General features: G+C 37.4%; 1 protein-coding gene across 1 annotated transcript in view; it reads right to left on the bottom strand.

The window, feature by feature from the left end:
- RpS3 (ribosomal protein S3) overlaps positions 1 to 27,120 on the bottom strand; it is a 54,967-nt gene that overhangs the window by 12,526 nt on the left and 15,321 nt on the right. The window contains exons 2-3 of the mRNA XM_090379914.1: positions 15,487 to 15,711; positions 6,705 to 6,799 (exon numbers count right to left, since the gene is read on the bottom strand). Coding sequence (XP_090236040.1) covers positions 6,705 to 6,799; positions 15,487 to 15,711 — 320 coding nt within the window. The remainder of the gene's footprint in view (positions 1 to 6,704; positions 6,800 to 15,486; positions 15,712 to 27,120) is intronic.

Raw genomic sequence — 27,120 nt, 5'->3', positions numbered from 1 at the left:
CAATTCAGGTTGTGATTAACAACTCCTACTTGCTTCTTACAATGCACCCACTCTGTGTTGTGATTAACTGGTCTTAAAATTAAAAGTGGAGTTACACAAGGATCTGTACTGGAACCACTGCAGTTTGATTTTCATAATTGACATTGACAAAGGAATAAATGTAATGTAAAAATTCGCAGATGATATTTTTTTTTTTTTTTTTTTTGTTAGTGCATTGGCTTCTGTGGCCATAATGCACCTTCCAAAGTTTTTTCATTTTACTCTGATCCAAGCCCGAGGCGGGATTCGAACCCGCAACGTTTGGGTTGCCAGTACAGATGATATAAAATATTGAGAAAATAGTTAATGATTAGCATCAAGTGGCACTCCTTCAGTGACTCAGATATGCTTCAAGGAAAAGGTTTTACACTTGGGGAATTGCAATCCAAAAATAACATATATTTAGCGAGGTTGAATTAAAAACAGAAGGAAGAAAAGAAAGGGATTTAGGAGTTATGATACAGTTGGACATGAAGTTCTCCAAGCTGCACAGAAACATGGCAAATAAGGTCTATGGCATCCTATCGATGATAGGATGTAGAGATAAGGTCATGAACACTGTGTCCAAATATGGAGACTACAAATAAAATGGGAGAACTTCTTGAAAGGGTGCAAAAATGGGCAATCCACTTGGTGAGTTGTGCAAAATAGCACCTGTACAAAGGACTTAGAATATGTGGGCTACAGAATCTTGGAGAGGGAGTGTTGAGGTCCACAACGTTCTGAGAGATAGGAAAATGAATGAATGTGAAATTCACTGTTATAAATGATTACAGAACTAGAAGCTATAAGTTCAAATTTAAGGGAAGAGATTTAAACTGAACTGCACGAAATTTTCTATTAGCTAACAAGCTGTTAACTACTGGAATAAGTTACCTCCCTGGGCATGTGAGGCTTGATGGATTAGGGAAATTCAAAGGTTGGCTGGATAGTTACCTACACAAGAAGAGAAACAAATCGGCAATTATTTTATTTTCATTTATTATTAATTTGTGCTGACGTAGCAAAAGCCTGTAGCTTCACTGTACTATATGGATAATACTAATACCTGTGCCACAGTAGCCTTGGTTTTATGGGGATCAGTGCTATATTGCACCTACGGATTTTGTGCAATTTGTTGGCACCAAACGTCCGTATTTCTCTACTATGGCTTCTGCACATTTGCATTATATTCTCGTAGCCCATCGGACGAAAACAGTCCTAAAACCAGAACTGAAATGAGTCATGCTGAAGTGCATGAGGGATCTGCATTTGGCCAGTCCTATTAACTTGGTGAGTTCATGATTCATAATATTAAGAATGCAGAGAAGAGACAAGATGCTATTAAGCATGCTGTTGTTATTTGGTTTTTAGGAGCATTAGCAACTAAGGCCATATTGCTCAGTGGGTACGCGGTGGTCATTCCTTGACCTTTCCGCATCCTCCATATTTGGTGGTAACGGGCTTGAACCCCGGGCTAATCAAGAAGCGTGTGCTACGCACTGTTGCTCCTGCCCACCTGGCAACGGAGACGCCACTATTAAGCATGTAAAACTTCTTTCTGTCAAGATAAAAACAAAGGTGAGAAATCCAGCAAGTACATGCAGCATGAAATCAAGAAGCAGGCTTAACAGCACTATGATTACATTACTAGTAATAAAGGGTTCTTGAAAGAAAGAACTCTTTATCACTAGTAAAGGCTGACTTGATAAATTTATTAAATAACAGAACCTCCACAGATTGAAAGTGAATGAGAAAGCAGAAGATAAAAATCATATTGCTTCAGCTGAGTTTTCAGAGGAGATTCAAGCTATCATAGCAGAAGGGTTACAGCTGTAAGCAGGTTTTTAATGCTGATAAAACAAGCCTTTTCTGAAATATGCCATTGAAGTTACAGGAGTAAAAAGGAAAAGACAGGCTTAATCTCCTTTTGTATAGCAACCTAGCAAGTAGTGAAGCCACTGATAGTTTAACCACTCCCCAAATCCCCATGCATTAACATGACTCAGAAAGAATATATGTTGCCTGTTCACTGAATACTGGTCTCATTTTGCCACACAGGCTGTGGTGCTGCTAAGAAGCTAACCTTGCATTCAAGATGCTGGTCATTATGGGAAAAACTTTCACCTATAACAAGTGTAATAGGGTTGCCAAAAGCCATAAAATATAAAACTTAATTTGTCTATACAGTAATGTCAAGATGTTAGGTGTAAGACCTAGGGAACCATAGGTGGTGGAGGATATAAGAGAAATTGAGGAAAAAAGAAAATGGGAAAATACAATACCAAAGATGATAAGAGAAGGTATAAAGAGATTAACAATAGGCTTAGAAGCAAGAAAGGAATGGTGGGATGCGCTTTCTACAAAATTACAAGTATTAGAAAGGTTACAAAAATACAATTTAACCTATGAGGGAGTAAAAAACAAGCATGGAGAAAAAGAGAACAGGTCAAGGTGCTATAGAGGGAAGGAATGGGATGATACTAAGAAAACCAGAGGAGATGAGGAAAAGGTGGGTGGAATATATAAGGGAGTTATGTGGATAAAACAAGTGAGAAACAAAGATAATTTTGATAATGTAGAAATAATGGATCAGGAGGGATTGGGGCCAGTCATGGTGGAGCAAGAATTAATCATTAAATGAAATAAGACAGTAATTATAGATGCGAGTTCCAGTGGAGTTACCAAAATTACTGGGGAAGTGGGCTTAATGGAATCAGCTGAATTATGTAGGTTAACATATAAGATGTGGTTGTTAAATAATCCAACTGCACATGCAGACACTACACACCAAACAAAGGAACAGCAGTTCACCTCAAACCCTCCCCAGTTGTCTGCCAAGTCATGTTCCAACATGCTGATTTGCTTTGTTTGCACTGAGACAAGTGTTTTTGCAGTTTGCTGTAAAAATGACAGACAACAGAATCGAACAAGAATCAACCTAAAATTTTTAACAAAACTAAAGAAAGCAACAATTGAAAGTTATGAGTTATGCTGAGTTTATGGGGAAGATACTATGTCAAGAGCTCATGCCCGAATGGATAAAAGAATTTTTGGAAGGAAGAGAAAACGTGGAGGATGACGATGTATCCATGAAAACGGATAAAAATGTGGAGCAGGTAAGGACATTGATTAGAAGTGATCATTTTTAAGCATTAGAATGGTTGCATCAGATCTCAAAATGGACAATGAAACAGTTGGATAAATTTTAACTGAATATTTTGGGGAAAAAAAAAAAAAAAAAAAAAAAAACCAAAGATCCAAACTGTGAGTACTGTAATTACTTGCAATGAAAGTTGGCTGTTCCAGTACAACCCAGAATCTAGCCAAGGCTGCATGAAAAATTAAAAAGGAAGAAACCTGAATTGTGGAAGGTTTGATTTGAGTTTGGTTTTCATAGTGCAATGATGACTAAGGCTATGGTGAGCCAAGTCAAGAATTGTGGAAGGATGGTTGGATGTTCCATCAAAATGTGCCAACACACAACTTTCTGTTCACTCACCAATTTCTGTCCAAAAAAACAAATCCGTGTGGAAACATGAACTCTACTCCTTGCCCCCTTTTTCTTTCCCTAAACTGAAAAGATTACTTAAGGGAACCCATTTTCATTCCACTGAAGACATTTAGAGAGAGAAAAAGAGAAAAAGAAAGGCTGAAATGTTAAAAGGACTTACAAAAGATGACTTTCAGAAATGTTTTTGTGCTTGTAAAAACATATGGAACAGTGTGTGCAAGAGAAGTGGCCAGAGTATTTTAAGCCCACAATTAACAATACAATAGAAAAGCCATGAAGTAAAATGTAAAGATTTTATAACTATAAATTTGGCACTACATATGGAAAAGATAATGCTAAGAATATTAAATAGAATGCTGATTAAAAAGAATGGGGGAAATTGAGGAAAGACAGTTTTTGTTTTCAGGAAGGGATGCGATAGGCACGCTGAAAACATGGACAGAAATACATCGAGAAACAAACAAAAATTATGTTTATATTTTAAAAATCAGAGAAGGCTTTTGATCTGGCAGAACATGTTAAATTATTAAATAAATTGGAAAGACAAAAGTATGATTAGTAGATTATATTGGGGGACAAAAATTAATAGGGTAGGAAAGGTGACACTGAAAGTGTCAGAGACAGGAAGAGATAAGAGAGGGGTTTTGTCTGTTCCCAACAGTTAAAAAGGTTTTGATAAAGGATATGGATGATGAAGAATTGGAATGGGAAAAGATGGGGTAAGAATATTAGAGATGTTAGATTTGCAAATGATATGGCACTGGTTGCAGATTCTGAGAAAGGACAGCAGAAGTTAGTTAACAAGCTAAAAGAAAGTTCTAAAAGGCTTACAGTGAGAATAAATATTGGTGAAACAAAGGTTATTAGAGCAGATATGTGCAAATTAAATACTGAAATAGGAGATAGAATAGAAAAGGTGAGCTAGTACAGGTCTTTCAGAAGCCTAATGGCACAAGACGCAAAGGAATAAAAGCAAAGAAGATTATTGTGCAAGGATTAGGAATGTCTGGTATGGAGTATGGTACTTCAAGCAGAAGCAGTGAGCAAAGAAGGTATTAGAAGACTGGAAAATTGAGATGTGGGTATGGAGAAGGATGGAAAAGATAAGATTGGTTGATAAAGTGAGAAATGAGGAAGTTTTAAGAAGGGTGGAGGAGAAGAGATATGAGAAATGATCAGAAGATGGAAAAGAAATTGGATTAGACACATGCTGTGGGTGAGGGGCTGATGAAAGACGTTACGTCGTTATATTATGTTATTTGGTTTTTAGGAGCATTAGCAACTAAGGCCATATTGCTCCGGGAATACGTGGTGGTCATTCCCTTGACCTTTCCGCATCCGCCGTATTTGGTGGTGACGGGCTCAATCCCAGGTCTAATCAAGAAGTGTGTGCTATGCACTGCTGCTCCTTCCCACCTGGCTACAGAGGCACACCAATGAAGGATGTGATGGAGAAAAAGTTGAGGTGAACAGAGGGGGGGGGGGGGAAGAGAACTGATGATGATAATAATGATGACAGGATTTGAGCTTTTAATCATGTCAACTAATGCTATGTAGTTGGATACAGTGTCACTCAAAAAGATGAAATGATGATTTTGGAAATTGTGTAATTAGGAGAAAAAGAGAGAGACCAAGGGATGGCTTAACCAAGGAAGACTGAAAACTAGGATTAACTGTACAGGATAGATGTCTGATAGCCAGTTCCAGCTTTGTCCTTTCTAATTAGGCCTAATGGCAAGATTAAATAAGGAATCCTGAAATATAATCAATTATTAGGTACAGCACCATTTCCAATTGAAGACTCTTTCCTACTTTAATAGTCTTCAATTGGAAATGGTGTAGTATTACTGGCCACAATGACTCCCATGAAATGCTGGGCTGCATAAATTTAATATAGAGGAGACCTCTAAAACACTGACTTCTGTTCAAGATTGCACTAACTTCTTCAAAGTCCTAGAGATGGGTTATGTGCCTAGTGAGATTAAACAAACAAACAAAAAGAAAAAGGTACCCAGTTGGATTAACAAAGAGACATCTACACGAGGAAAGACCTCAAATATGCAAGCTACAGAGCTTGATAGCCAAATCATTTAGAGGAGGATCTGATTAATGTCTATAAGGTTCTGAGAGGGGACAGAAAAATGAAGACAAAATTTATGTTCAAATTATAGGGAAAGAGAGACTGGATTGTAGGAAAATTTTTAGCTAATGAGTTGTTAATCATTGGAATAATTACACTTCTACGGACAAACGAGGATGAAAGTTTGAGATTTGCTGGATGAAAAAAAAAAAAAAAAAAGTTTCTGAGGTGAGGGAACATGACTCAACCTTTGCTTGAAAATAACTCAGCACTAGTATGATAGAGGAAAAAAAAAAAAAAAAGGCCATAAAAAATCCTCCTATTTTGATGAAATCTGAACCAAAAAAACTCTTTCTGCAGCATGGCAGGATGCTAACATAGCTACCATGCTACCTGGGAAAGTTTGTAGTGAAAGAGACAATGAAACAAGAAAAACATGAAATAAAGAATTATAAATATCTAACTTTCCTGTGCTTTTAAGCTATGCCATTTTAAAATTCTTCTTTCTCTTAAGGAATCTGTACTCTGTTGGAAGACTAATAAATAAATATCTCAGTAGTTGTACATCACATATTACAGTGCATATTTAAGCGAATATGGAAAATTTTCCAAAAAAAAAAAAAATCTTTCTGCAATGCAAAATCTTTATCTAAAATTCATGAGTAAATTTCAAAAATTATCATGTATTCATCTCTAAAAATGATAATGTATATTCCATCAACTTTATAAAATAACCAAACCTTGCAGTAACACAAGAATATTTCATTAAAGTCAATTAAGTCTTTGATATTTAATTACATTTAGATAACTGAAGACTATTTTAATTGAATTAAATCAAGAATTCTCTGCAAGGGGTGATCCAAGGTTATGAAAAAATTAAAAGATAGTGTGCGGTTATGGTTGAGTACCTCCAGTATAACAAGTAAATTTAAGAGTTTTCTCTAACAAACTCCTCATCTCTACAATATTGTTGCAAACAAATAAAATGTAATCCTAGAATACTTGGTATTATAACCAAGAGTGTGTCATAACTTGAATGTCAAATTAAGCTTAAATTTACACAGAAGAAAAACAAAATAAAATGGTGCATACCTACGAACTGCAAGACCACCAATTAACTTGTAACGAAGTGATTCACACTGAGCAATTGCACAAAGGCCCCTGGCTGCTACCTTTTCAGCATACAACTAAAAGAGAATTATATAACTTAACCATCAACACACAAGTGTTAAATGGACAAAACTGTATTTGGAATGCAATACTAAAAATATGAAATTTATTTTTTAATGATGAAGCAAGCCATCCTGTGTGACTACTCCCTCCCAAAGAGTGTATTAGATACTGGTAGAGGAAGTGGTAATAGTAATAGCATTTTTTAAAATGCTAAATTAAGTGGGGGAAAGCATTATAAAAAAATGCAATATTCCAAATTTTTTCCATATCAACCTCACTGCTACCATAAATTGTTTTGTAATATGTTTCTCCCTGCCAACTAGAAGACTGTTCGGCAGAACCTTGAAGTGTAGCCAACCTATATTGTTATGTTGTTATTTGGTTTTTAGGAGCATTAGCAACTAAGGCCACATTGCTCCGGGGATATGCAGTGGTCATTCCCTGACTTTTCCGCACCCTCCGTATTTGGTGGTCACAGGCTGGAACCCCGATCTAATCAAGAAGCATGTGCTACGCACTGCTGCTCCTGCCCACCTGGCTATGGAGGTGCCAGATGGGAGTGGATGAAACCCACTGAAGGCATTATTGCTGCAGCCAAAATGATGGCCTTCTTCTCAAATGCTCTGCCAGCTGTTTTGCACAAGATATTAAAGTCAAAACCTACTGGAACTTGGTAGAAATTATGCCCAGGAGGGTTAAGCCTGTCATAGAAGCCAACAACCCAGCCCTACTGTGTCTTAGGCTCTTGAAATTAGAAGTGTTTTTTGCAACCACCATCATCATCATCAGCCATTTTCAATCCACTGCAGGATGAAGGCCTCTCCAGCAACTTTCCAGTTCCTTCTGTTTTGAGCACTGGCCATCCATTTACTACTCAAAAACTCATGAATTTCATCTATCCATCTCCGCCTTTGTCTTCCAGGTTTTCTTCTAGCTCCTCTTGGGTACCACTCTTATTTTCTTAGTCCATCTGTCATCATGTCTTCGAGCTATGTGTCCTGCCCAAGACCATTTTAGTTCTTTAGTTTTGATAAGAATGTCCTTTACTTGAGTTTGCTGCCTAATCCATGTGTTTCTCTTCTTATCTAACAGTCTGATTCCCAATATAATTCGTTCCATTCTTCACTGTGCAGTTCTTAGCTTCTCTTCCATTCTTTTGGTGAATGCCCAAGTTTCACTTCCATAGGTCATGGTGGGGAGTATACATTGATTCATTATTTTACGTTTCAGACAAACTGGGATATTGCTCTTCAGTATGTGACTATATTTCCTGAATGCTATCCATCCAAAATTTATTCTTCTCTTGACTTCCAGCCATTTACCATTATTACAGCTAATAACTTGTCCCAGATAAGTATATGACTCCACCTTTTCAATTACTGCTCCTTCAATCATTATTTCCCTTTCCGTGGCATACTTGTTCATCATTACTTTTGTTTTAGCCATATTCATCTTTAGTCCAAAATCCTTACTAACTGTACATAACTGATTAAGATTTTCCTAATTCTTTGGGATCGTGGCTTATGACCACAATGTCATCTGCAAATCGTAAATGGTTTAGGTACTCTCCGTTCACATTGACTCCTTTCTGCGACCAGTCTAATCTTCTGAAAGCTTCCTCAAGGGCGGCAGTAAACAGCTTCGGAGATATTGTGTCTCCTTGTCAAACTCCTTTCTCGATTTTAAATTTGCTACTGTCTTTGTCTAGTCTAATAAAGGATGTAGCACTCTCATATATTTTCTTCAAAATCATAATATATGGAGTATCTATGCCTTGTCTTTCCATTGCCCGAAACATTGCCTTATGCTGTATGGAGTCAAATGCCTTTTCATAATCCACAAATGCCAGGCATAATGGTGTTTTATATTCATTTGCTTTCTCCATTAGCTGTGATATTACGTGAAGGTGATCCATAGTTGAGAATCCTGTCCTAAAGCCAGCTTGCTCTTTCGGTTGATTCTCATCAAGTATTCTTTCTAATCTGTTAGTAATGACCCTTGTGAACAACTTGTAGATATGGGATAACAAGCTAATTGGTCTATAATTTCCAATTTCTGATTTATCTCCTTTCTTATGCAGCAAAACTATGATTGCATTATTCCACTCCATAGGCATCACACCTTTTCTAATGCACTTTGTGAAGAGCCTTGCCAGTTTTTGTTATGTCTCTTCCTCCCAATTTTAACAACTCTACAGTAACTTCATCTTCCCCCGGGGCTTTCCGATTCTTCATTTTCTTCAATGCATGTTCTACCTCATCAGAAAGAATATCGGGTATGTCGTATGTGTTGCTACTTTGCAATCCATCTTCCCCACTGCTGGTATCATTCCCTCACTCCTTGTATAATTCTCTATAGTAGTCTTCTGCTATTTGAATTATGCCTTCTCTGCTGTTTATAAGTACACCATCGCTATTCTTCAGTTTCAGTATCATTTGTCTTTCTGTATTACTGCTCATGGCTGCTGATTTAAATCTTTTGTTTTCCCTTAATGATTGTTCTACTTTTCTTGTGTTAAATCTTCTTATGTCCTCTCTGAGTCTCTTTCTAATGGCTTTGCATAACTCAGTGCACTCAATTTTCTCCCTGTCAGTGTTTTTCTTGCTCTTCATTTGTCGTCTTTGGTTCATCATGACAAGTGTTTCTTGACTAATTTTTTCTTCTTTGGATTTCTGTTTCCCTATAGGTTTCTTGGGCTTTATCACTTTCAGAAAGTTGTAATATTCCTCGTCGATATCTTGGTCCTGAGCAGTCTGCAGAAGCTCAAACTTGTTCTTAAGTTCCAGTACATACTGCTTCTTCTCCTCCTCTGTTATTTCAAAGACCTTTGTATTATTTATTCGAGTCAGTTTTTTCCTTTCCTTTCCTACATCTATATCAAGTGTACATCTTACCATTCTGTGATCACTTCCAACATTTACCTTATTCAGAACGGTAACATCATTCACAATATATCTTCTGTTAGTGAGGATGAAGTCGATTTCATTAGTTGTTAATCCATTTGGACTCTTCCATGTCCACTTTCTGTTCACCTTTTCTTGAAAAAAAAAAAAGTGTTCATTACTGACATTCCTTGAGATTCTGCAAATTCCACAAGTCTTTCACCTCTTATTTCTTTCACCAATTCCAAAATTTCCTATAGTTCCTCTTTCTGCACTGTTTTGCCTTTTTCCAACCTTAGCATTGAAGTCCCCCATAATAATAGTGTAGTGGGTTTTCTGCTCATCTAGAAGACTCTCAATTTCAGTGTACATTTCTTCAACCTCTTCATCATCATGGCTCGATGTTGGTGCATAAATCATTATAATCTTTAGCTTGTACCTCTTAGAAATCTTGAGTATGTCTTGACACCCTTGGTGATGTACTTTTGAATTCCAAAATGTTGGTTTTAAAATCTTTATGGACCAGAAACCCAACTCCACCTTCACTCCTTTCACTGTTTCCATTGGTGTACAGCAGATTTCCACTTGATAAACTTATGATTCATTTCTTCTTCTTGTTTCAGCCAAACCGATGATATTCCAATTCACATTTTCTAATTCCTTTTCCAGCTCTAATATCCTGTCTTCACCGATGAGTGATCGTACGTTATAACAGGCCAAGTTCAATTTCCGTGCATGGCAGCCTGGTCGTACCCAGAGATTCTTAGCACCCTCTGCCTCCACTCTGATCCTCTCGCTGTCGTAAGAGGGAGAGTGAAAGCTGCTGGGGACTGAGGGCCATTTGTATTGTTGTGCTCTTATTGCTGGAGGGTTTGGTCTTTTCCTCTTCACGCTGACCAGGCGTCTTGAAGAGAACCACTCTACACGTTCGTTGCCACCTAAGTGACGTAACAGGGCTTACCATCGAGAAGGTGTGCATGAGTGGATTTTAGGGAGGCAGGCCAACCGGACTTCTCCTAAATCTTCTGTAATAGAGAGATATTGGATCCATCAGTGTTTTAGGCTGAGTGTCTGATAACACCCAGGATACCTGTTCCCCTCTAAGCCCCTGCAACCACCAGTCTGTATCCAAATAATATGCAGTGGAAACCCCCCTGGTAACTGATAACACCCAGGATACCTGTTCCCCTCTAAGCCCCTGCAACCACCAGTCTGCATCCAAATAATATGCAGTGGAAACCCCCCCCCCCCACTTTAAATGATACGTGAAAACTGAAGAATTTTTCCAGTTAGCAAAATAAAAATAAATTTACACTTACATACATAGCTTAATTAATACTTCCTGTAATATGTACATGCTAATTCATATATTTCTATTCACTGATTTATTTTTTTTTTGTTTGGTTGTAAAATTTAAAACGGTAAAAATGATAAGCAATTAATAACAAAGAACATGGCATGCACAAGTTGCAATAAACACTGTACAGAGTAATGAGTTTCTGAAAATTTGTTTTTTATATAATTGAATATTTCATGGAAGGGGAAACACATTTCACCATAATAACATGAAAACCCACAAAATTCCAGCTATCAGTAACACAGCAAATACAAGAAGATCAAGTTTACCTGTTTATAATTGATTACACTAACAGAAAAAAACCAATAAAGCGGAAAGTGAAAAACTGTTGTTATTGTTTTATAGTAGTGACCTCCAGAAATGTGCTTTAGAAAAATATCACAAATGTGATACTAGCAAGCCTACAGCAGGGATTCACAAAAAGGAATGGAAATGTTGAAAATTATATCTAACATAATAGCAGACTTTTCCCAGCACAAAAATATATTATGCAAGATTTCCAGCAATTCTCAACCACTGTTAGAGTAAAAGCTTGTTGTAGAAGTACTGTGCGAGGAATGCCGTAATTTATCAATCATGTTAGAGCAAAACCATGTTGTAGAAGTACCGTGAGGTTGCCTGTACTCAAAATTTAGCCTAACCATTGCCTTACACAATGGGATACCAGGGATAAGCAGGTGATTACACAATAATCACCTACTTATCCCTGCTAGCAAAATTCCTGTATATCATTGACAAAACACCATAAGCTGTCCTGGCAGTTTGTTTTGCATTGCTCAGAACTTCATGTCTGACTGCACAATAATCACCGGGTCTGTGTCATTTTCCACTATCCTGAGTGTAGAACCACACAGTTTAAGTTATTCTGGGGTTACTTTTCATTTATCAACGTTACATTTCAATTGCCACTTTTCATCGCATCTACTGAACCTTTCTAGATCCTGTTGCAGTAGAATACTGTCCTTACTAGCATTAACCACCCTGCCAACCTTTGTATTCATCTGCAAACTTGGATATTAAGCCAGATGTTTTTATTAATATCACTGATAAATAAGAAAAACAACAATGGGCACCAAACCCTGAGGGATTCCACCAATAACATTAGTCCACGAACAGCAATGTCCACTGATTGGCATTAGCAGTGGCATATGATGCAAAAAAACAAGTTTATACAGTATGAGGAAGAAAAAAATATATATATAATAATAAATAAATGAAAATCGTCTAACCATTCGCTCAAAGAGTTTATCCAGATCTTCCTTGAATCTATTTAAGCTATCAACTTCCACAATGACAGACCAAAGTTTATTTCGGCAATCAACTACTTGGCTAAAGGCAAATTTCAGTACATCTATTCTGCAACTGCATTTCCTCGATTTGAATTTATGCCCCCCTCACATGTGTAATCTGAGCAAGAAGAAGAATCACATCAGCACCGAGCTTGCAGGTGCCTAGTCTCCAGATCCTGAAATTTGCATAACTTAAGCCTTTCTTAGTAAGATCACCCCTTTATTCCCCTCATCAATCTCATTGACCTCTGTGCTTGTTCAAACAGCTCTACATCTTTCCTAAAATGAGGCTTCCAGACCTGTATGCAGTACTCAAAGTGTGGCCTGGCCACTACTTTATACAAGGGAGTAATCACATCCTCATCCCTGCTAGCAAACGTTTCTGTACATCATTGACAACCATGAGCTGCTCTGGCAGCCCGTCTGCACTGCTCAGAAAACTTCATATCTGACGGCACAGTTACTCTCAGGTCTTTTTCATTCTCCACTATCCTGAGTGTAGTACCCACACAGCTAGTATATTACTCTCGGGTTACTGCTACGATATACAGCATTTTGCATTTGTCAACGTTAAATTTCAGTTGCCACCTCTCAGCGAAGCTACCAAACGTTTTTATATCCTGTTGCAGTAGTGTACTCTCATTATTGTCATTAACAAACTTGCCAACCTTGTATCATCCACAAACTTGGACATTAAGCCTGATATACCTTCGTCAATATTGCTGAAAAATAGAGAAAACAACAGTGGGCCCAACACCAAACCTTGAGGGACTCCACTAATAACATTAGTCCACAAAGAACAGTGTCCATTGATTACCGCTCTGTCTTCTCTGACTCAACCAGCCCTTTATCCATAATATCAACTTGCCCTTAATGCCATATTGTTTCAGTTTTTACAGTAGTCTTATGTGCAACAGTATCAAGATTTCCTGAAATCCGAGTATATGATATCAAAATTATTTTTTGCATCCAGTTCTTTTGTGGCCACACTGTAGTATCCATTCAAATTGGTCATGCAAGATTTCCCTTAGACCCAAGCTGTGTCTAAGCCATAGCTGTAGTCTTGTCTAGATGATCGCACATTGCTTCTTTAACCAGTGACTCCATTATTTTCTGGAACAGAAGTTGTGAATTTAGGATACATTTGCACATCTCCAATTCATGAGAGCCTCCCCTTGAATTCAAGGATGTTCTCATAGTTATGGCTAATGGTTTGCTTACTTCCTTTGCTGCCTCTCTTAATATAACTGGATAGATCCCAACCACCACATTTGCCTTTATGTTTAACTTCAGCAAATTTCTCCTTCAATTCCCTCTCAGTTATTACAAAATCATTTAACTCCCTGTTCACGTTTGAGCTCACTTCCTTACAGAATTCCTCATGTGTGAATGTAAATAGAAAATACTCATTCAGTTTATCATTTACCTGAGCACCATCGACATCAAGTGGACCAATCTGATTCATCCTTTCCTTCTAGAGTTTACATAAGTAAAGAAATCTTTGCTGTTTTTCTATGCATCCTTTGCCAAAGATTTCTCGCAATCCACCTTTGCTTGCCTAACCTCCTTTCTGACTTGATTACAGACTAGCCTATATCTGCCATAGGTGTCTGTGTTACCTGATAATTTGTACACATCCCATGCATTTTTCTTCGTTTTTACGAGTCTCATTAGTTCATCTGACATCCACTGAAGCCTAAACCTTGAACAATATTTCTTAGTTGGTATGGAAAGTCTAGTAGCTTCCAAGATTAATTTCTTGAATGCTTCCCCATTTAGAATTTCTGTCATTACCATCATCAGTTGGTTCCATTGCATAGAATTTAAAAACTGTCTGAAACCACCATAGTCACCTTTACGAAAACAAAAGCCCTTCCTTTTACCCCGATGGTAGTTACATCTTTAAGTAAATCCAACATCAGTAGACTGTGATCACTGCCACCTGTTCCTTTATCAGCAGATTCTTAATGCATGAATAATCACACCAGATTGAATGGGAGTTGCAATAAGAATAGGTAGACGCTTTTGCTCACCTGACATCTGCTACACGCAAAACAAAAATTTAATGTCTCATAAATCATAGAATATTGAAATGAAAACAAAAAATACAGTATAACCAGTTAGGGAATACTGGTGTGGAAAGGTGCACAGGCAGAACTGATTTTATTTCTAGATTTTAAAAAATTTTAAAAAGTGGAGTTTAGTAGACACCATGCAAACAGATTAAACTGTCCTTGACAGCTGTACAAAAAGCTGAACAGAACCACTTGAAGTAGTACAGGAATGTTGATCCATGCCATTAATCTTCATCTTTCAAATGACTCTCCTAACAATCTTCCAAAGAGTTAAATACCAGTTCCAAAGCTCCTCTCCCCAAAAGCAGAGTAAGTATCTAGGTCCATGACATTAACATCCAAACCTCCACCCATCCAAAGTCAGAGGTATCAAACTCAGAAATGGTAGCAGACCACAATCATAGGATTAGTGATTGGTTACAACAGCGTGCACAAAGTACACTAGTGTGACATTACCAAAAGAAATATTTTCTTATACAGAGATAAAAAATACACAATCAAGACTGGAAATATTGAAAGCCCATATAATCTGAATTTAAGTAACCTTTATGTATCCCCATTTACCAATATTTTCTACAGATTAATCTCTATCAGCTTTTACAGATTGTTCATCTGTAAAAGCTGATAACACTTGGTAGCTTCACAACAGATGTTTGAAAGTTGCATGTGCACCAAGTTTTACATGCCTGTCCCAACCCCCCCAACCTCCCATTAGTTTTCCCAAACCTTTAAAGCTTTCTACAACAGTAGAACCATCTGTGATACTTAGACCCCTATACCCCCTCCATTCAAATGAAATTATCTTAATTAAAATTCCTTCTTTAAAGCAGAGCAGGCTGTGCTAAGGAAAATTTTTCCCATAAGCTGCAACAACCTTAAGCCTAGGAGTTAGTGAACACTGCTCTCATAATTGGATGGAATTGTAGGCACAGTAACATTTTGACCCATCGCATGTCTAATTTTAAATTATGGCAAAACACTAATGTGAGGGAAAGATATTCCCTTAACTTTTCAGTATTAAAACATGGTTCATTCACAGTAAGCAAAAACTAAAGTTTGTTTCAAATTTAACTTCTCGATATAAGAGAATGATCTTACCTCAACACTTCCTTCAGGGAAGTTGAAACGCTTCTGAACAACAGAGGTAAGTTCTCGAATACGCCGACCCTTCTCACCTAATACACTTTGTGTTCGGGTAGCTAAGATGATGATTTCAGTTCTAGTTGGTGTAACTCTCACCTCTACACCACTGTATCCATCTTCGGCCAATTCTCGGCGTAGAAATTCATTTAATTCTGCTTTGAAAATACCATCTGAAACAAACTTTAAAATTTGGAAATGTTAAAGGGCATAATTTTTACACTGGCAAAAATACAGGTCACTCTAGTAGAGGAAACATGATAAATACAGAATATGTTCCTAATGTGGAATACCATGGTATCACAGAACCAAAATGTGACAACAGTGTAAGAAACTCAAACGTGCATGCAAAGTGGTCTCAAGAGCTAGCAGTAAATGCTTCCTTCAGATGCATTTTTTGTGGTAACTGCATACTGTGATTTTCCATTAAGTGTTTGAAGACAGGATTTACACTAATTCAAGAAAAGGTTTTGATAAAATACTGAATGTTTAGATCACGAACCCATGAATTTGAAATCAAGCAGTTATATTAGATAAAGAGAAACATTATGCACATAATGGTATTCCATAACAGGAACCATATTTTCAAATGGGTAAATAATTATATTTTGAATAAATATTTTTGTGACAAAAAAAAATAATAATTTGGATTTCAAAGCACATTGTAGCATGAGCTACTACTTCTAGAATTAAAAGTTCTCACAAAATTTCACCACTTTATACAAAATTAAAACAGTATTTCATATTTTGCATCTTTCCTCTCAGTGAATTTGTTACTGATATTAAATTGCACTGATAGTAACATTGCACTCAACATCAAGTAAGATATGAAAAATGGTTCCCGAGATTCTCACATAAAATTTATTATATTGGACTACAATTATATATCTAATTATATATTTTGAAAAGCTAATGCAATATACTAGGACCATACTATAGCCAGTGCAACTGCAACCAAAATCAAACTTTGTGGTGTTCTCTTCCATCAAGTGTATGAATCATTACAGAATTCGAGGAATTCTTTGATCAAACTGACTCCCCTCCTCTTCCATCTAAGTGAAAATCAATGCTACATTTGTATCCAAAATTTTGATTTCTCCTTCCCCTCAAAAGGTACTGTGATATTTAAACATTATTTTGAAATTCACTTGATCGAATTCTCATTGAAAAATGCTTCAATACAAGAACGTTTTGCCAAGGAACTTTCTTTAGAAATTATTCAAGACATTCATCAAGGCAACTTTTGTGCTTTTTCTGGACCAGCCCAGGGGCTGGTCCAGAAAAAGCACAAAAGCAGCCAAGGTCACAAAGCCTTCAATGTAGACTTTCGTTTTATGAGTGTTCACTTAAACAAATTTGAAAAACCAGTACCTCTTTTTCAGTATACACAGTGAATTTTTGCAACCACAAAAACATGGCAAGCAGTGCACGTGAAGAATATCCATATTTTGATGAGAGAGAGAGAGAGAATTTGTAAAAGCTGATAACACTTGGGTTTATCAGCTTTTACAAATCACTTTGCCCACTTTCCCATAACCTTCCCAAACATGTTTAAATTATATTTTCAAAGAACGACTTGAATATGGAACACAGCTTCAACATAAGCTGAAAAGTTGAGCACCCTTTGTTGCTATAGGCAGCTCTATAAAAATGAAGGAACAATGAGCTAAACATATGACTCAATGCCTTCAAGTCATGAAATCCAGCAATTCCTTGTTTTGGCTACAGAACATTATCCATCAACTTCTACCAGTAAACGAGCCATAGTTTCTCTTAAACTCTATGTTCATTTATACATTTAATACAGAAACCGTTTTATTTCGACAGCCAGTGTGAACGATAGGCTTAACCGATCAGGCTGGAAGTGGTCTCAAATTGAAGCAATTTCTTCCTAGGTGTGCACAAAGTTGTTAAAATTAAAAAAATTCAAATTGTTTTATTTTACACAGTGGCCCAGTTTTGTAGTACAAATGAGAATAGTTCAACGGTGCTTCATAGGTGGAGCCACAGGAAGATGTTAACCATTAAACAAGCAGTTGTCTAAATTAATAAGGCATTTTTTCTTATTAACAATTTCCATGTTCGCACAATCATGTCCTTTGTTCCAGAAATATATAAATAAATAATAAATAAATAAAATAATAAAACTGCCACCAATTGCAAAATTTTTGCAACAGGTACAGCTAGCCTTAGCTATTGCATATGATAGGCCTAACCGATTTGGTCTCAAATTGATATTTTTTCCTACATGTGCAGAAACATGGGAAAATATAAAAATTCTGAATTGTTTTATTTTACAGAACAGGGCAATTTTCTCTACTAGTGCTGCCTACCTTAAAAGAAAGAACAGTTTTATTTTGCAGAAATAAGAAAGGATTCGATGCATAGTGGCTTACCTGCTCACGATCAAACATGGACTACATTTCTTTAGGACAGCTAGAGAAACTCTGCTACCAACTGTGAAATTTTTGCAAATAAATACGTATGCAGTGTCTCAGGTCACCATATCTCTATTGCTGCTGTTTAAATTAATGGGAAATCGAATTTTCATTTAATAAATGATTTAAGGAACATATCCCTTTCATAAAACAAGCAATTAGTGCATTGTTTCTAACTGGTCACTTCGCTTGTTTTGCAGAAGAAAACCAATGTAAGCCATACCAGACAGACTAAACTTAGCGGTGTGAAAAAAGCCCACAAAAAGTTCCTGCTGATGTGAATTTCATTTGAACCTATGATGTAAAACAGCAATTGTAACTACTACCTTGCCAACATCTAAATTCATAGGCAAGAACTTCAACTAGTGGCACATTATTGTGCCACTATGATATTCTAATACCATGTATGGGATGATGGTAAAGAAGACAGGAAATACTTATTTAAATCAAATTTCTGAAGAAATATATCACAAGGAAGGCTGTTTCACAGAAGTAGAAGAGATAAAAGAAAAGCAGTTCAAGACTGAAGATGGTGTGTGAGTACTGAGAAGTTTCCATGAAAATATCTGTAGAAATTATACACTACAAAACGGAATATCTCCATGATGGGGAGAGACTGAGCCAGTGGTCAACAATCTCTAAAAGTATATATGTGGATTTTGTTTAACAAAATTCATGTATATAACAAAAATGCCTTTCTGACTGATTTCACCTCAAATCAGAATTAACACATTATCCTTACCATAAAGCATGCTGTTTTTCATGGAAAAGGTTGCCCCAAATCCCCCTGCATTTTATGATCTGAATGTACAGGGTGTCCCAAAAAGGTGTAACCAATTTTAAATGTTTGTAACAAATGTAATTTTAATGATAGAAAGACAAAACCTGCGCTAAATGTGAGAAAAACAGTTGAAGTTTTTACTTCAATAATCCGTTATTTTCTTTTGCAGATTATGACAGTTATCCAGAAGTTTAAGTAGAGAGGTAACAAATGGATCCTGGGAGCAAAGCACAGATAGTGGAGTAGTTTATTGAAACCAATCTGAAACGCAGGTTCAATGTAATTTCAGGAGTAAATACGGGATAAAGCCACCAACCCACACCAGCATCAGCAAGTGGTATCAGCTATTCAAGGAAACAGGTAGCGTCCATCCTAAGAAAAGACGTGGTCAACCAGCATTGATGCAGGAAAGAGTGGAAGTTGTGAGAGACGCATTCGTTCGTAGTCCTTGAAAATCCATTAGAACAGCAGCACAGCAAATGGCCATCTTCAAGACTTCAGTGCATAGTGTTGCAAAGAAAATTGAAAATACACCCTTATAAACCGCAGATTCTCCAGCACATAACCCGGGATGACTGTGTGAAACGTAAACAATTCACAGAAAACATGTTGGAGAAAATGGAACAAGATGAACGTGTAATGACACGGATTTGTTTCACAGACAAGTGCACATTTCATGTTTCAGGAAAGGTGAATAAGCAAAATGTCAGAATTTGGGGACTGAAAACCCACACTGTGCACAGGAGTATCAGCAAGATAGCCTAAAGGTGAACGTGTGGTATGATGGTTGATCGTGTTATTGGACCCTTTTTCTTTCAAGAAGCGACTGTGAGAGTGGATAATTACCAAGACATGCTTGAGCTTTATGTGTATCCTCAACTGGATAAACTGCAAATGGGGTTATTTTCCAACAGGATGGGGCACCACCACATTGGGCTTTGAGTATGAGGGCTCTTAATGACAAGTTTCCTGGCCGTTGGATTGGGCATGGTCCCATTGCATGGCCACCACGTTCACCAGATTTATTCCCTTGTGATTTCTTCTTATGGGGATTCATCAAATACACAGTCTACAAGACCTCTATTGCAGACATCACAAGCGTGACATCCTTGAAAAAACATGGGATGAACTTTATTACCAATTAGATATTGTTCGTGTGACAAGTGGTGAACACATTGAATGCCAGTAAAAACTTGAACTGTTTTTCTCACATTTAGTGCAGGTTTTGTGTTTCTATCATTAAAATTACACTTGTTACAAGCATTTAAAATTGGTTACACCTTTTTGGAACACCCTGTATACTTGGTGCATGTAGTAATTTTTTTTAGATCAGACTTTATATTGCGGGGGCAGGACCACCCTTGTGGCATGTGTGCCACAATCAGCTCTGTCAGTGGCACATAAATCCATTTTAAATTTCACATTTATTGCCAAAAATTAGCATTAGTAGAGGCATATGATGCAAGAAAGCAAGCTTATAAACAAGCTAGAAAGCACGCTTTTAAAAAAAAAAAAAAAAAAAAACTTCCTGTTTCACCCATCCATTCACTGCAAAGATTTGTCTACTTCAGCCTTGAATTTATTTAAGCTGTCAACTTCCACAACAACAGATGGAAGTTTGTTCCAGTAACCAACCAGACGCTGGCTAAAGGCAACTCATTCCAGCAGCTCTACATCTTTCCTAAAATGAGGCTTCCAGACCTGTATGCAATATTCAAGGTGTGGCCTGACCATTGCCTTGTACAAGGGGATATTCACCTCCTTATCCCTACTAGCAAAATTCCTATATATCATTGACAAGACCCCATGAGCTACTCTTGCAGCCTTTTTGCACTGCTCAGAAAACTTCATATCTGATTGCACAATTACCCAAGTCTTTTTCATTCTCCACTACCCCAAGTGTAGTACCACAGTTGCTATTTTACTCTGGGGTTACTGCAACCCATATGCAGCACTTGGCATTGGTCAATGTTAAACTTAAGCTGCCACCTCTCAGCCCATCTACTCAACTTTCCAGATCCTGTTGCAGTAGAATACTGTCCTGTCATTAACAACTCTACCAACATTCGTATTGCCTGCAAACTTGGACATTAACTCAGATTGAAATCTAGGTTATAATTGTTGGCAATAAATGTGGAATTTTATGAAAAGAACCCATGACTCTCTTTTAACATGTTCACTGCCAATTGTATCTGAGGGAGTACAGTCAATGTGCTGCAACTTTCAGAACATTAAAGAAATTCCAACATTCCAAATATTCATAAATAATAGTTGAAAAATGAAAATCTGGAATTCATAGCCAAAAGGGAACACTTACTTTTGGGCTGAGCTAGTCAGGACAAAAATCCAATTTTATGAAAAGTTTATTCCATGTACATAAACTGACCTCAACCCAAGGAAGAATCTTTAAACTAATCTTTAAACAAAAATGAAGCATTGCAACTAACAGCCCAGAAATCAATCGGCATATCAACAGCATAGAATTGTTAACATCATGTGCATTTACTTTTACAACCTTTATTACACTGACCACCTATATGGCACAGCAGTTGTACCATTTAATGAGTCAGTGCAGTGATGTTTTAACATTAATTTAGCCCCACAATCAATATTACAAGCTTCCTAATGTGAGTTTCACATAATACTGATTTTGCAAGAATATTTGTTAATCAAGGTTAAATTTATTTTATAAACACTAAATTGTTTATTTTTTTATTTTTTATTTTTTTATTAAAATGGCTTAATATGTAGTTAGCAAGAAAATTTGGTGGAATAGATTAGTAGTTGGGAGGGTGTTTTTTTTTTTTTTTTTTTTTTAATGAGAATCTCAAACACGAGGTATTAGAACCGTGCTTGGGTTGGAGGTTGAGCAGACAAAAGAAGATATTTGTTTACATTAGACGAAGTTCTGAGGCTGTAATTTTCAGGAAATATGTATGAAAGAATTTTGTTCCAGAAAACAACAGTTGAAAGAATAAATGAAGAAGATGAAAAGTTGGTTCTGTGAGTTAAGTTGGACAGTAAATGGATTTTGGCTGGTAGCAGCACATGTTGGGACTGTTTTGAAAGAGAGAGCGGGAATTATAGAAGCCAGTTCAGAAGAACAGTTCCTGTGGAAGTATCTGTAGAAAAGGCATGCAGCAGAAACAAAATGTCTATTAGACAGAGTGCAGAGAGTCTCTTAGAGATGAGTCATTAATTAACCTAACTGCCCTCTTCTGAATGGAATCTAGAAGCCTGAGAGAGGTTTTGGGGACACCACCCCAAACGTGGGAACAATATTCCACGGTAGGGTGAATTTGCAATTTGTACAGAGTGAACAGCTGTTTGGAAGAAAAGTAACGCTGAGAGCAAAAGAGAAAACCAAGTTTTTTAGAAGCAGACGAAGCAATATTTGTAAAATGTGCTTATGCCAAGAGAGATTAGAAGTCAGGGTAATCCCCAAAAGAGACATCATCTTGCCTAGAAATTGGAGTGTCACCAAAGATAAGCATAGGAGCTGAAGAATCCTTTTTGCAAAACATAAGGCAGGACTGAGTTTTAGAAGGATTGAAATCAACTAAATTGTCTTTGCCCCACTGGAGAATTACCTGGCGATCGGCATTTAAGTAATTGGTAGAGGATATTCGAGAAGTTGAAGCTGATTGAGCAGGGCAAGTTTCTCAAACTGGAAAGTGAAATGCAATGTGCTATCATCGGCAAAACTATGGATAGGATTTCCAGTCAATGGAAGGTCATCAATATACAAGAGGAAAAGAGCGGGGGATATAGCCGAACCTTGGGGGGACACCAGCATTAGTGGAGAAGTTAGAAGACAGAGAGCCATTTACCATCACCTTCAGTGAACAGTCAGAGAGAAAACTGGTTAACCAATTACAAAAAACAGAAAAACAGTTGGCAAACCATAAGATGGAAGCTTATTCAGAAGACCTTTATGCCAAACATGATCGAAAGCCTTTGAGATGTCAAGAGCAACTACATGTGTTTCATCGAACGTTTCCATAAATGGGTAACATAAGCCAGAATATCACCAGTGGATCAACACTGATGGAATCCATACTGGCATTGTTGATAAGACAGAAGGATTTTCAGTAGTTTAAAAGTTGGCAGTTAATTGATTTTTCCACTACTTTAGAAAGAGTAGAAGTGATTGCAATGGGTCGATAATTGGATGGGAGGGATTTGTCACCCTTTTTAGGAACTGTCTGAACAGGAGCAAATTTCCAAGCAGAAGGAAAAACACCTTTGGAATAAGAAAGTGTAAAAAAGGTGACAGTACAGGAGTATATTCAGGAGCACAAGTTTTTTGAGAACAAGTGGAGAAAGATTTGTCCAAATCCTTCTGACATCCTTTTTACAGAAGACCACAGGAGGCATTGAATGGAGCGTGTTGGAATATTGGGAGTGTTTTATCAAGATCATTAATACACGAGTTGGAAGAAAAATGGGATGCTAGCAGGTCAGCTTTATCCTTGGCTGAAGTGACAATAGAACTACCTGGTTTTGACAGACGGTGGGAGCAGAGATGAGCAAAAGTTGCAGCCAATAGCTTTGGCAAGAGACCAGAATGCTCGGCTACCATTAGGTCAAGAAACAAGTTTTCTTGCATTGGTCAAAGGCTGAGAAAGTGAAACAGCTGTTGGCATTAAAAATGAATTTCTATAGATCATAATTTTCAGGAAATTACGCATTGAAGGGATGTTTTTCCAGAAAACAGAAATTGAAGTTATGAGGAAGAAGAAAAGTTGGTTATGTAAGTCTGAACTTGGACAGTAAAAGGATGTTGACTGGTTGCAGCACATCTTCATACTGGTTAGGAAAAGAGAACAGAAATTGTAGAGGCCAATTCAGAACAGTACCTATAGATGTATTCATAAAAAAAAAAAGGCATGCACCAGAAACAGAACATCTATGAAGATAGAGTGAAGAGATTTTGTTATAGAAGAATTATTAATTAACCTAACTATCCTCTTCTGAATGGAATCTAGAAACCCGAGAAAGGTTTTGGGGACACTGCCCCAGATGTGGGAACACATCTGGGGCAGTGTCCCAGATGTGTTGGAAGAAAAGTAATGCTGACAGCAAACGAGAAAATCCACTTTTTTTAGATGCGGAGGAAGCTATATTTGTGATGTGCTTTATGCCAAGAGAGAGATCAGAAGTCAGGGTAATCGCCAATAGAGATATGTGATCCTGTCTAGAAATCAGAGTATCATTGGATAAAAGTATACGAGCAGAAAAATCTTTTTTGTCAGATATAAGACATGACTGAGTTTTAAAAGGATTGAAATCAAATGAGTGATCTTTGCCAGACTGGAGAATTACCTGGAAATCAGCATTTAAGAAATTCATAGTGTATATTAGAGAGGTTGAAACGGTTTGTGCATTTCAAGGTTTCTAAAAATGAAAGGTGAAATGCAATGTACTATCATCAGCAAAAATACGCATAAGATTTGCTGAACCTTGGGGAACACCTGCATCAATGGAGAAGTTAGAAGACAGAAAGCAGCCTGAGAGAAAACTGGAGACCCAATTACAAAAAACAGTGGGCAAACAAAAAGATGGAAGCTTATTTAGGAAAACTTTATATCAAATAAATAAATAAAAGACTTTGATACATCAAGAGAAACTGTAAGAGTTTCGTCAAACTTTTCCATTCAATTTGTCTATTGATGGATGTCATAAGCCAATATACCACCATTGGATTGAGAGTGATGAAATTCATGCTGGCAATCATCAGATGGAAGGTTTCTAGATAGTTTAAGAGTTGGCAGTTAGACTTCTCCATTATTTTAGAAAGATTAGAAGTAATTGCAATGCAACAAAAGAGATTTATTATCCATTTTAGGAACTGGCTGTATATGAGCAAATTTCCAAGCAGAAGGAAAAACACCTTTGGAATAAGAAAGTGTAAAAAGGTGACAGTACAAGAGTATGTTCAGGAGTACAAGTTTTGGGAACAAGCAGAGAATAACATCAGGATCTGGAGCTTCCTTAGCATCAAGATTCATCAAAATCCTTCTGACAAAAGACCACAGAAGGCACTGAATGGAGTGTTTTGGGAATGGAGGGAGGTGGTTTACCAAGATCATTAATACAAGAGTTGGAAGAAAAATAGGATGGTAGCAGGTCAGCTTAATCCTTGGCTGAAGAGGCAATAGAACCATATGGGTTTGACAAAAGTGGGAACAGAGATGGGCAAGAGTTGCAGCCAATAGCTTTGGCAAGAGACTAGAATGCTCGGCTACCATTTGGACAAGTAGTTTTCTACTCTTAGCCTGTTCGAAATCTAGTTTGGACTGATTAATAACTGCTTTACAGTTTTGTGAGCTTTGGTGTAGGCAGAAAATTAACTTGGCGATTTGAATACAAGCCAATTACAATCTGTAACATTCTTTCACCAGCTGGGTCCATGTGACTAAAAAACAGAAGCCAGCTGGAGTTGTGAACATTAAAATCACCAAGGAAATGACCTCAACTATTAGTTAAGTGAACCGGAGAAAGTCAAGTTTTGAAGAGAGGAAGTCAGCGTTCTATGTGATCGGTGGAGTTGGGAGAATGACAGAGGTAACAGATGAATTTGACAGAAAGTGGCAGAGGGATTTTAAGCCAGAAAATCGAAAAGGAGATTCCAAATTACTAAGTTTCTGACAGGGAATATCACAGCAGACATTACCACCTTTGAAGCGAAAGGAATTATACAGCGAATAATTCTTCCAACTGAGATGAGCAGTGGTTGAATCAACCGATAATTAGGATTCTGTCAGAAAAAAGTGCACGGGTTAGGCAGACAGTAAGTGGAAATGGATATCACAGACCATGTATAATTGTGAAATGAATTGTGTTTTAGAGGTTTACTTATCTGCAAACTTATGTTTGCAGATAAGTAAACCTCCAAAAGGCATTCTGCATGAAGTAATCAAATTTTTGGATATAGCAAAGTAATAAAATTTTTGGATACAACACAGGCAACAAGAATATACTAAACTAACAGATTCCTAACACAGTGCTACATATTCCGCTATCTAATTTTATGTCATACCTTACTCTATCCCGTATCGATCTAATATACTACAACCATGAGCAATATCCTGAAAAAGGCCTCTGAGGTTGGGAAAATTCATATTTTAGTATTAAATCAGCTCACACCAACCATAAGAATAAGTATTTACTGTAACTAAAATATTTATTTACATATTAAAATAAAATAAATATTTACAAAAACTACTATTATATTAAATATACATATAAAAGCATTAAAACTGTGATAAAATCCTTGAGATAAAATACACTAAAATAAACCGGATTAAAAGCGATGAAAACGATAAAAATCTCTGGAGCTTTCGGAAGCTTGCGCTCCCTTCCTCAGCAGTAACAAAACTTCCTGCAGCACGTCCATATATATAACAGGTTCACGGTACCTATACACGTGGTGCAGCCGGCGCATGGTCTGAACTGGAAGCGGAAATAGCTCGGGAGCATGTTAAGCAAAACCGTTCATCCGTACTTAGGATAATAGTTTCAAACAGAGGATGCATACGCATACCTCTGTCCCTATTCATAACATTGTGGTCGGATGAACAGATTCGTAGGCTCTCGAGCCATTTACGGTTCCAGAACCCATGCGCTCGATCCATGATAACCGCATCCTCTGGGGAAATTTGATGCTGCTTCTCCCAAAAATGTTCGGCCACAGCAGACTTATTGTAATCAGCGGTTTTTATAGCATTTGCATGCTCCCCCAGACGATCCTTGAGCCATCGTTTTGTCTCGCCCACATAACCCTCCCCACAATCCGGGCATTTTATCCTGTATACTACTCCACTACTCAGGTCCTTTGCTATTGGGTCTTTTACCTGAGACAACACTGTGTGCAACCTCCGCCCGGGAAGCTGCACACAGCGTGTTTTATAGCCCCGCAAAATTCTAGCGAGATGCTCAGTAACGCCCGGATAGTAAGGAATGTATGCGGTAGCGACAGGAACAAACGGTTCCTGACGGTTAGACTCTATTCCTCTACTAAATCTGTCTATGATCCTCTGGGGGTATCCGCATTTTCTAAGGTCTGCTGTGACCCGTCTAATTTCACATTCTTTGTCCTCAGAGGTGGTGCAGTGTGACCCTGCTCTATCTAGTAGAGCTTTCACTACACTGTTCTTATGCTGCCCAGCTTGTGCTGAACTATAATGGGTGTACTGGCCTCTGCACATAGGTTTTTTAAACACAGAAGTTTTTAGCCTAGGGCCTACCCTAGAGACCAGTACATCCAAGAAAGGAAGGGTACCTCCTGTTTCCACCTCTGAGGTAAATTGTATAAATTGGGAGAAGCTATTAAGCCAATGGAGTGCATCATCCTCTCTCCCCTTCTGGACC

Source organism: Mastigoproctus giganteus, chromosome 8 (assembly GCF_048544385.1).
Source record: "Mastigoproctus giganteus isolate SK-2022 chromosome 8, ASM4854438v1, whole genome shotgun sequence".
In the NCBI taxonomy this organism is placed as follows: domain Eukaryota; kingdom Metazoa; phylum Arthropoda; class Arachnida; order Uropygi; family Thelyphonidae; genus Mastigoproctus; species Mastigoproctus giganteus.
This window is presented reverse-complemented; position numbering and strand designations above follow the sequence as displayed.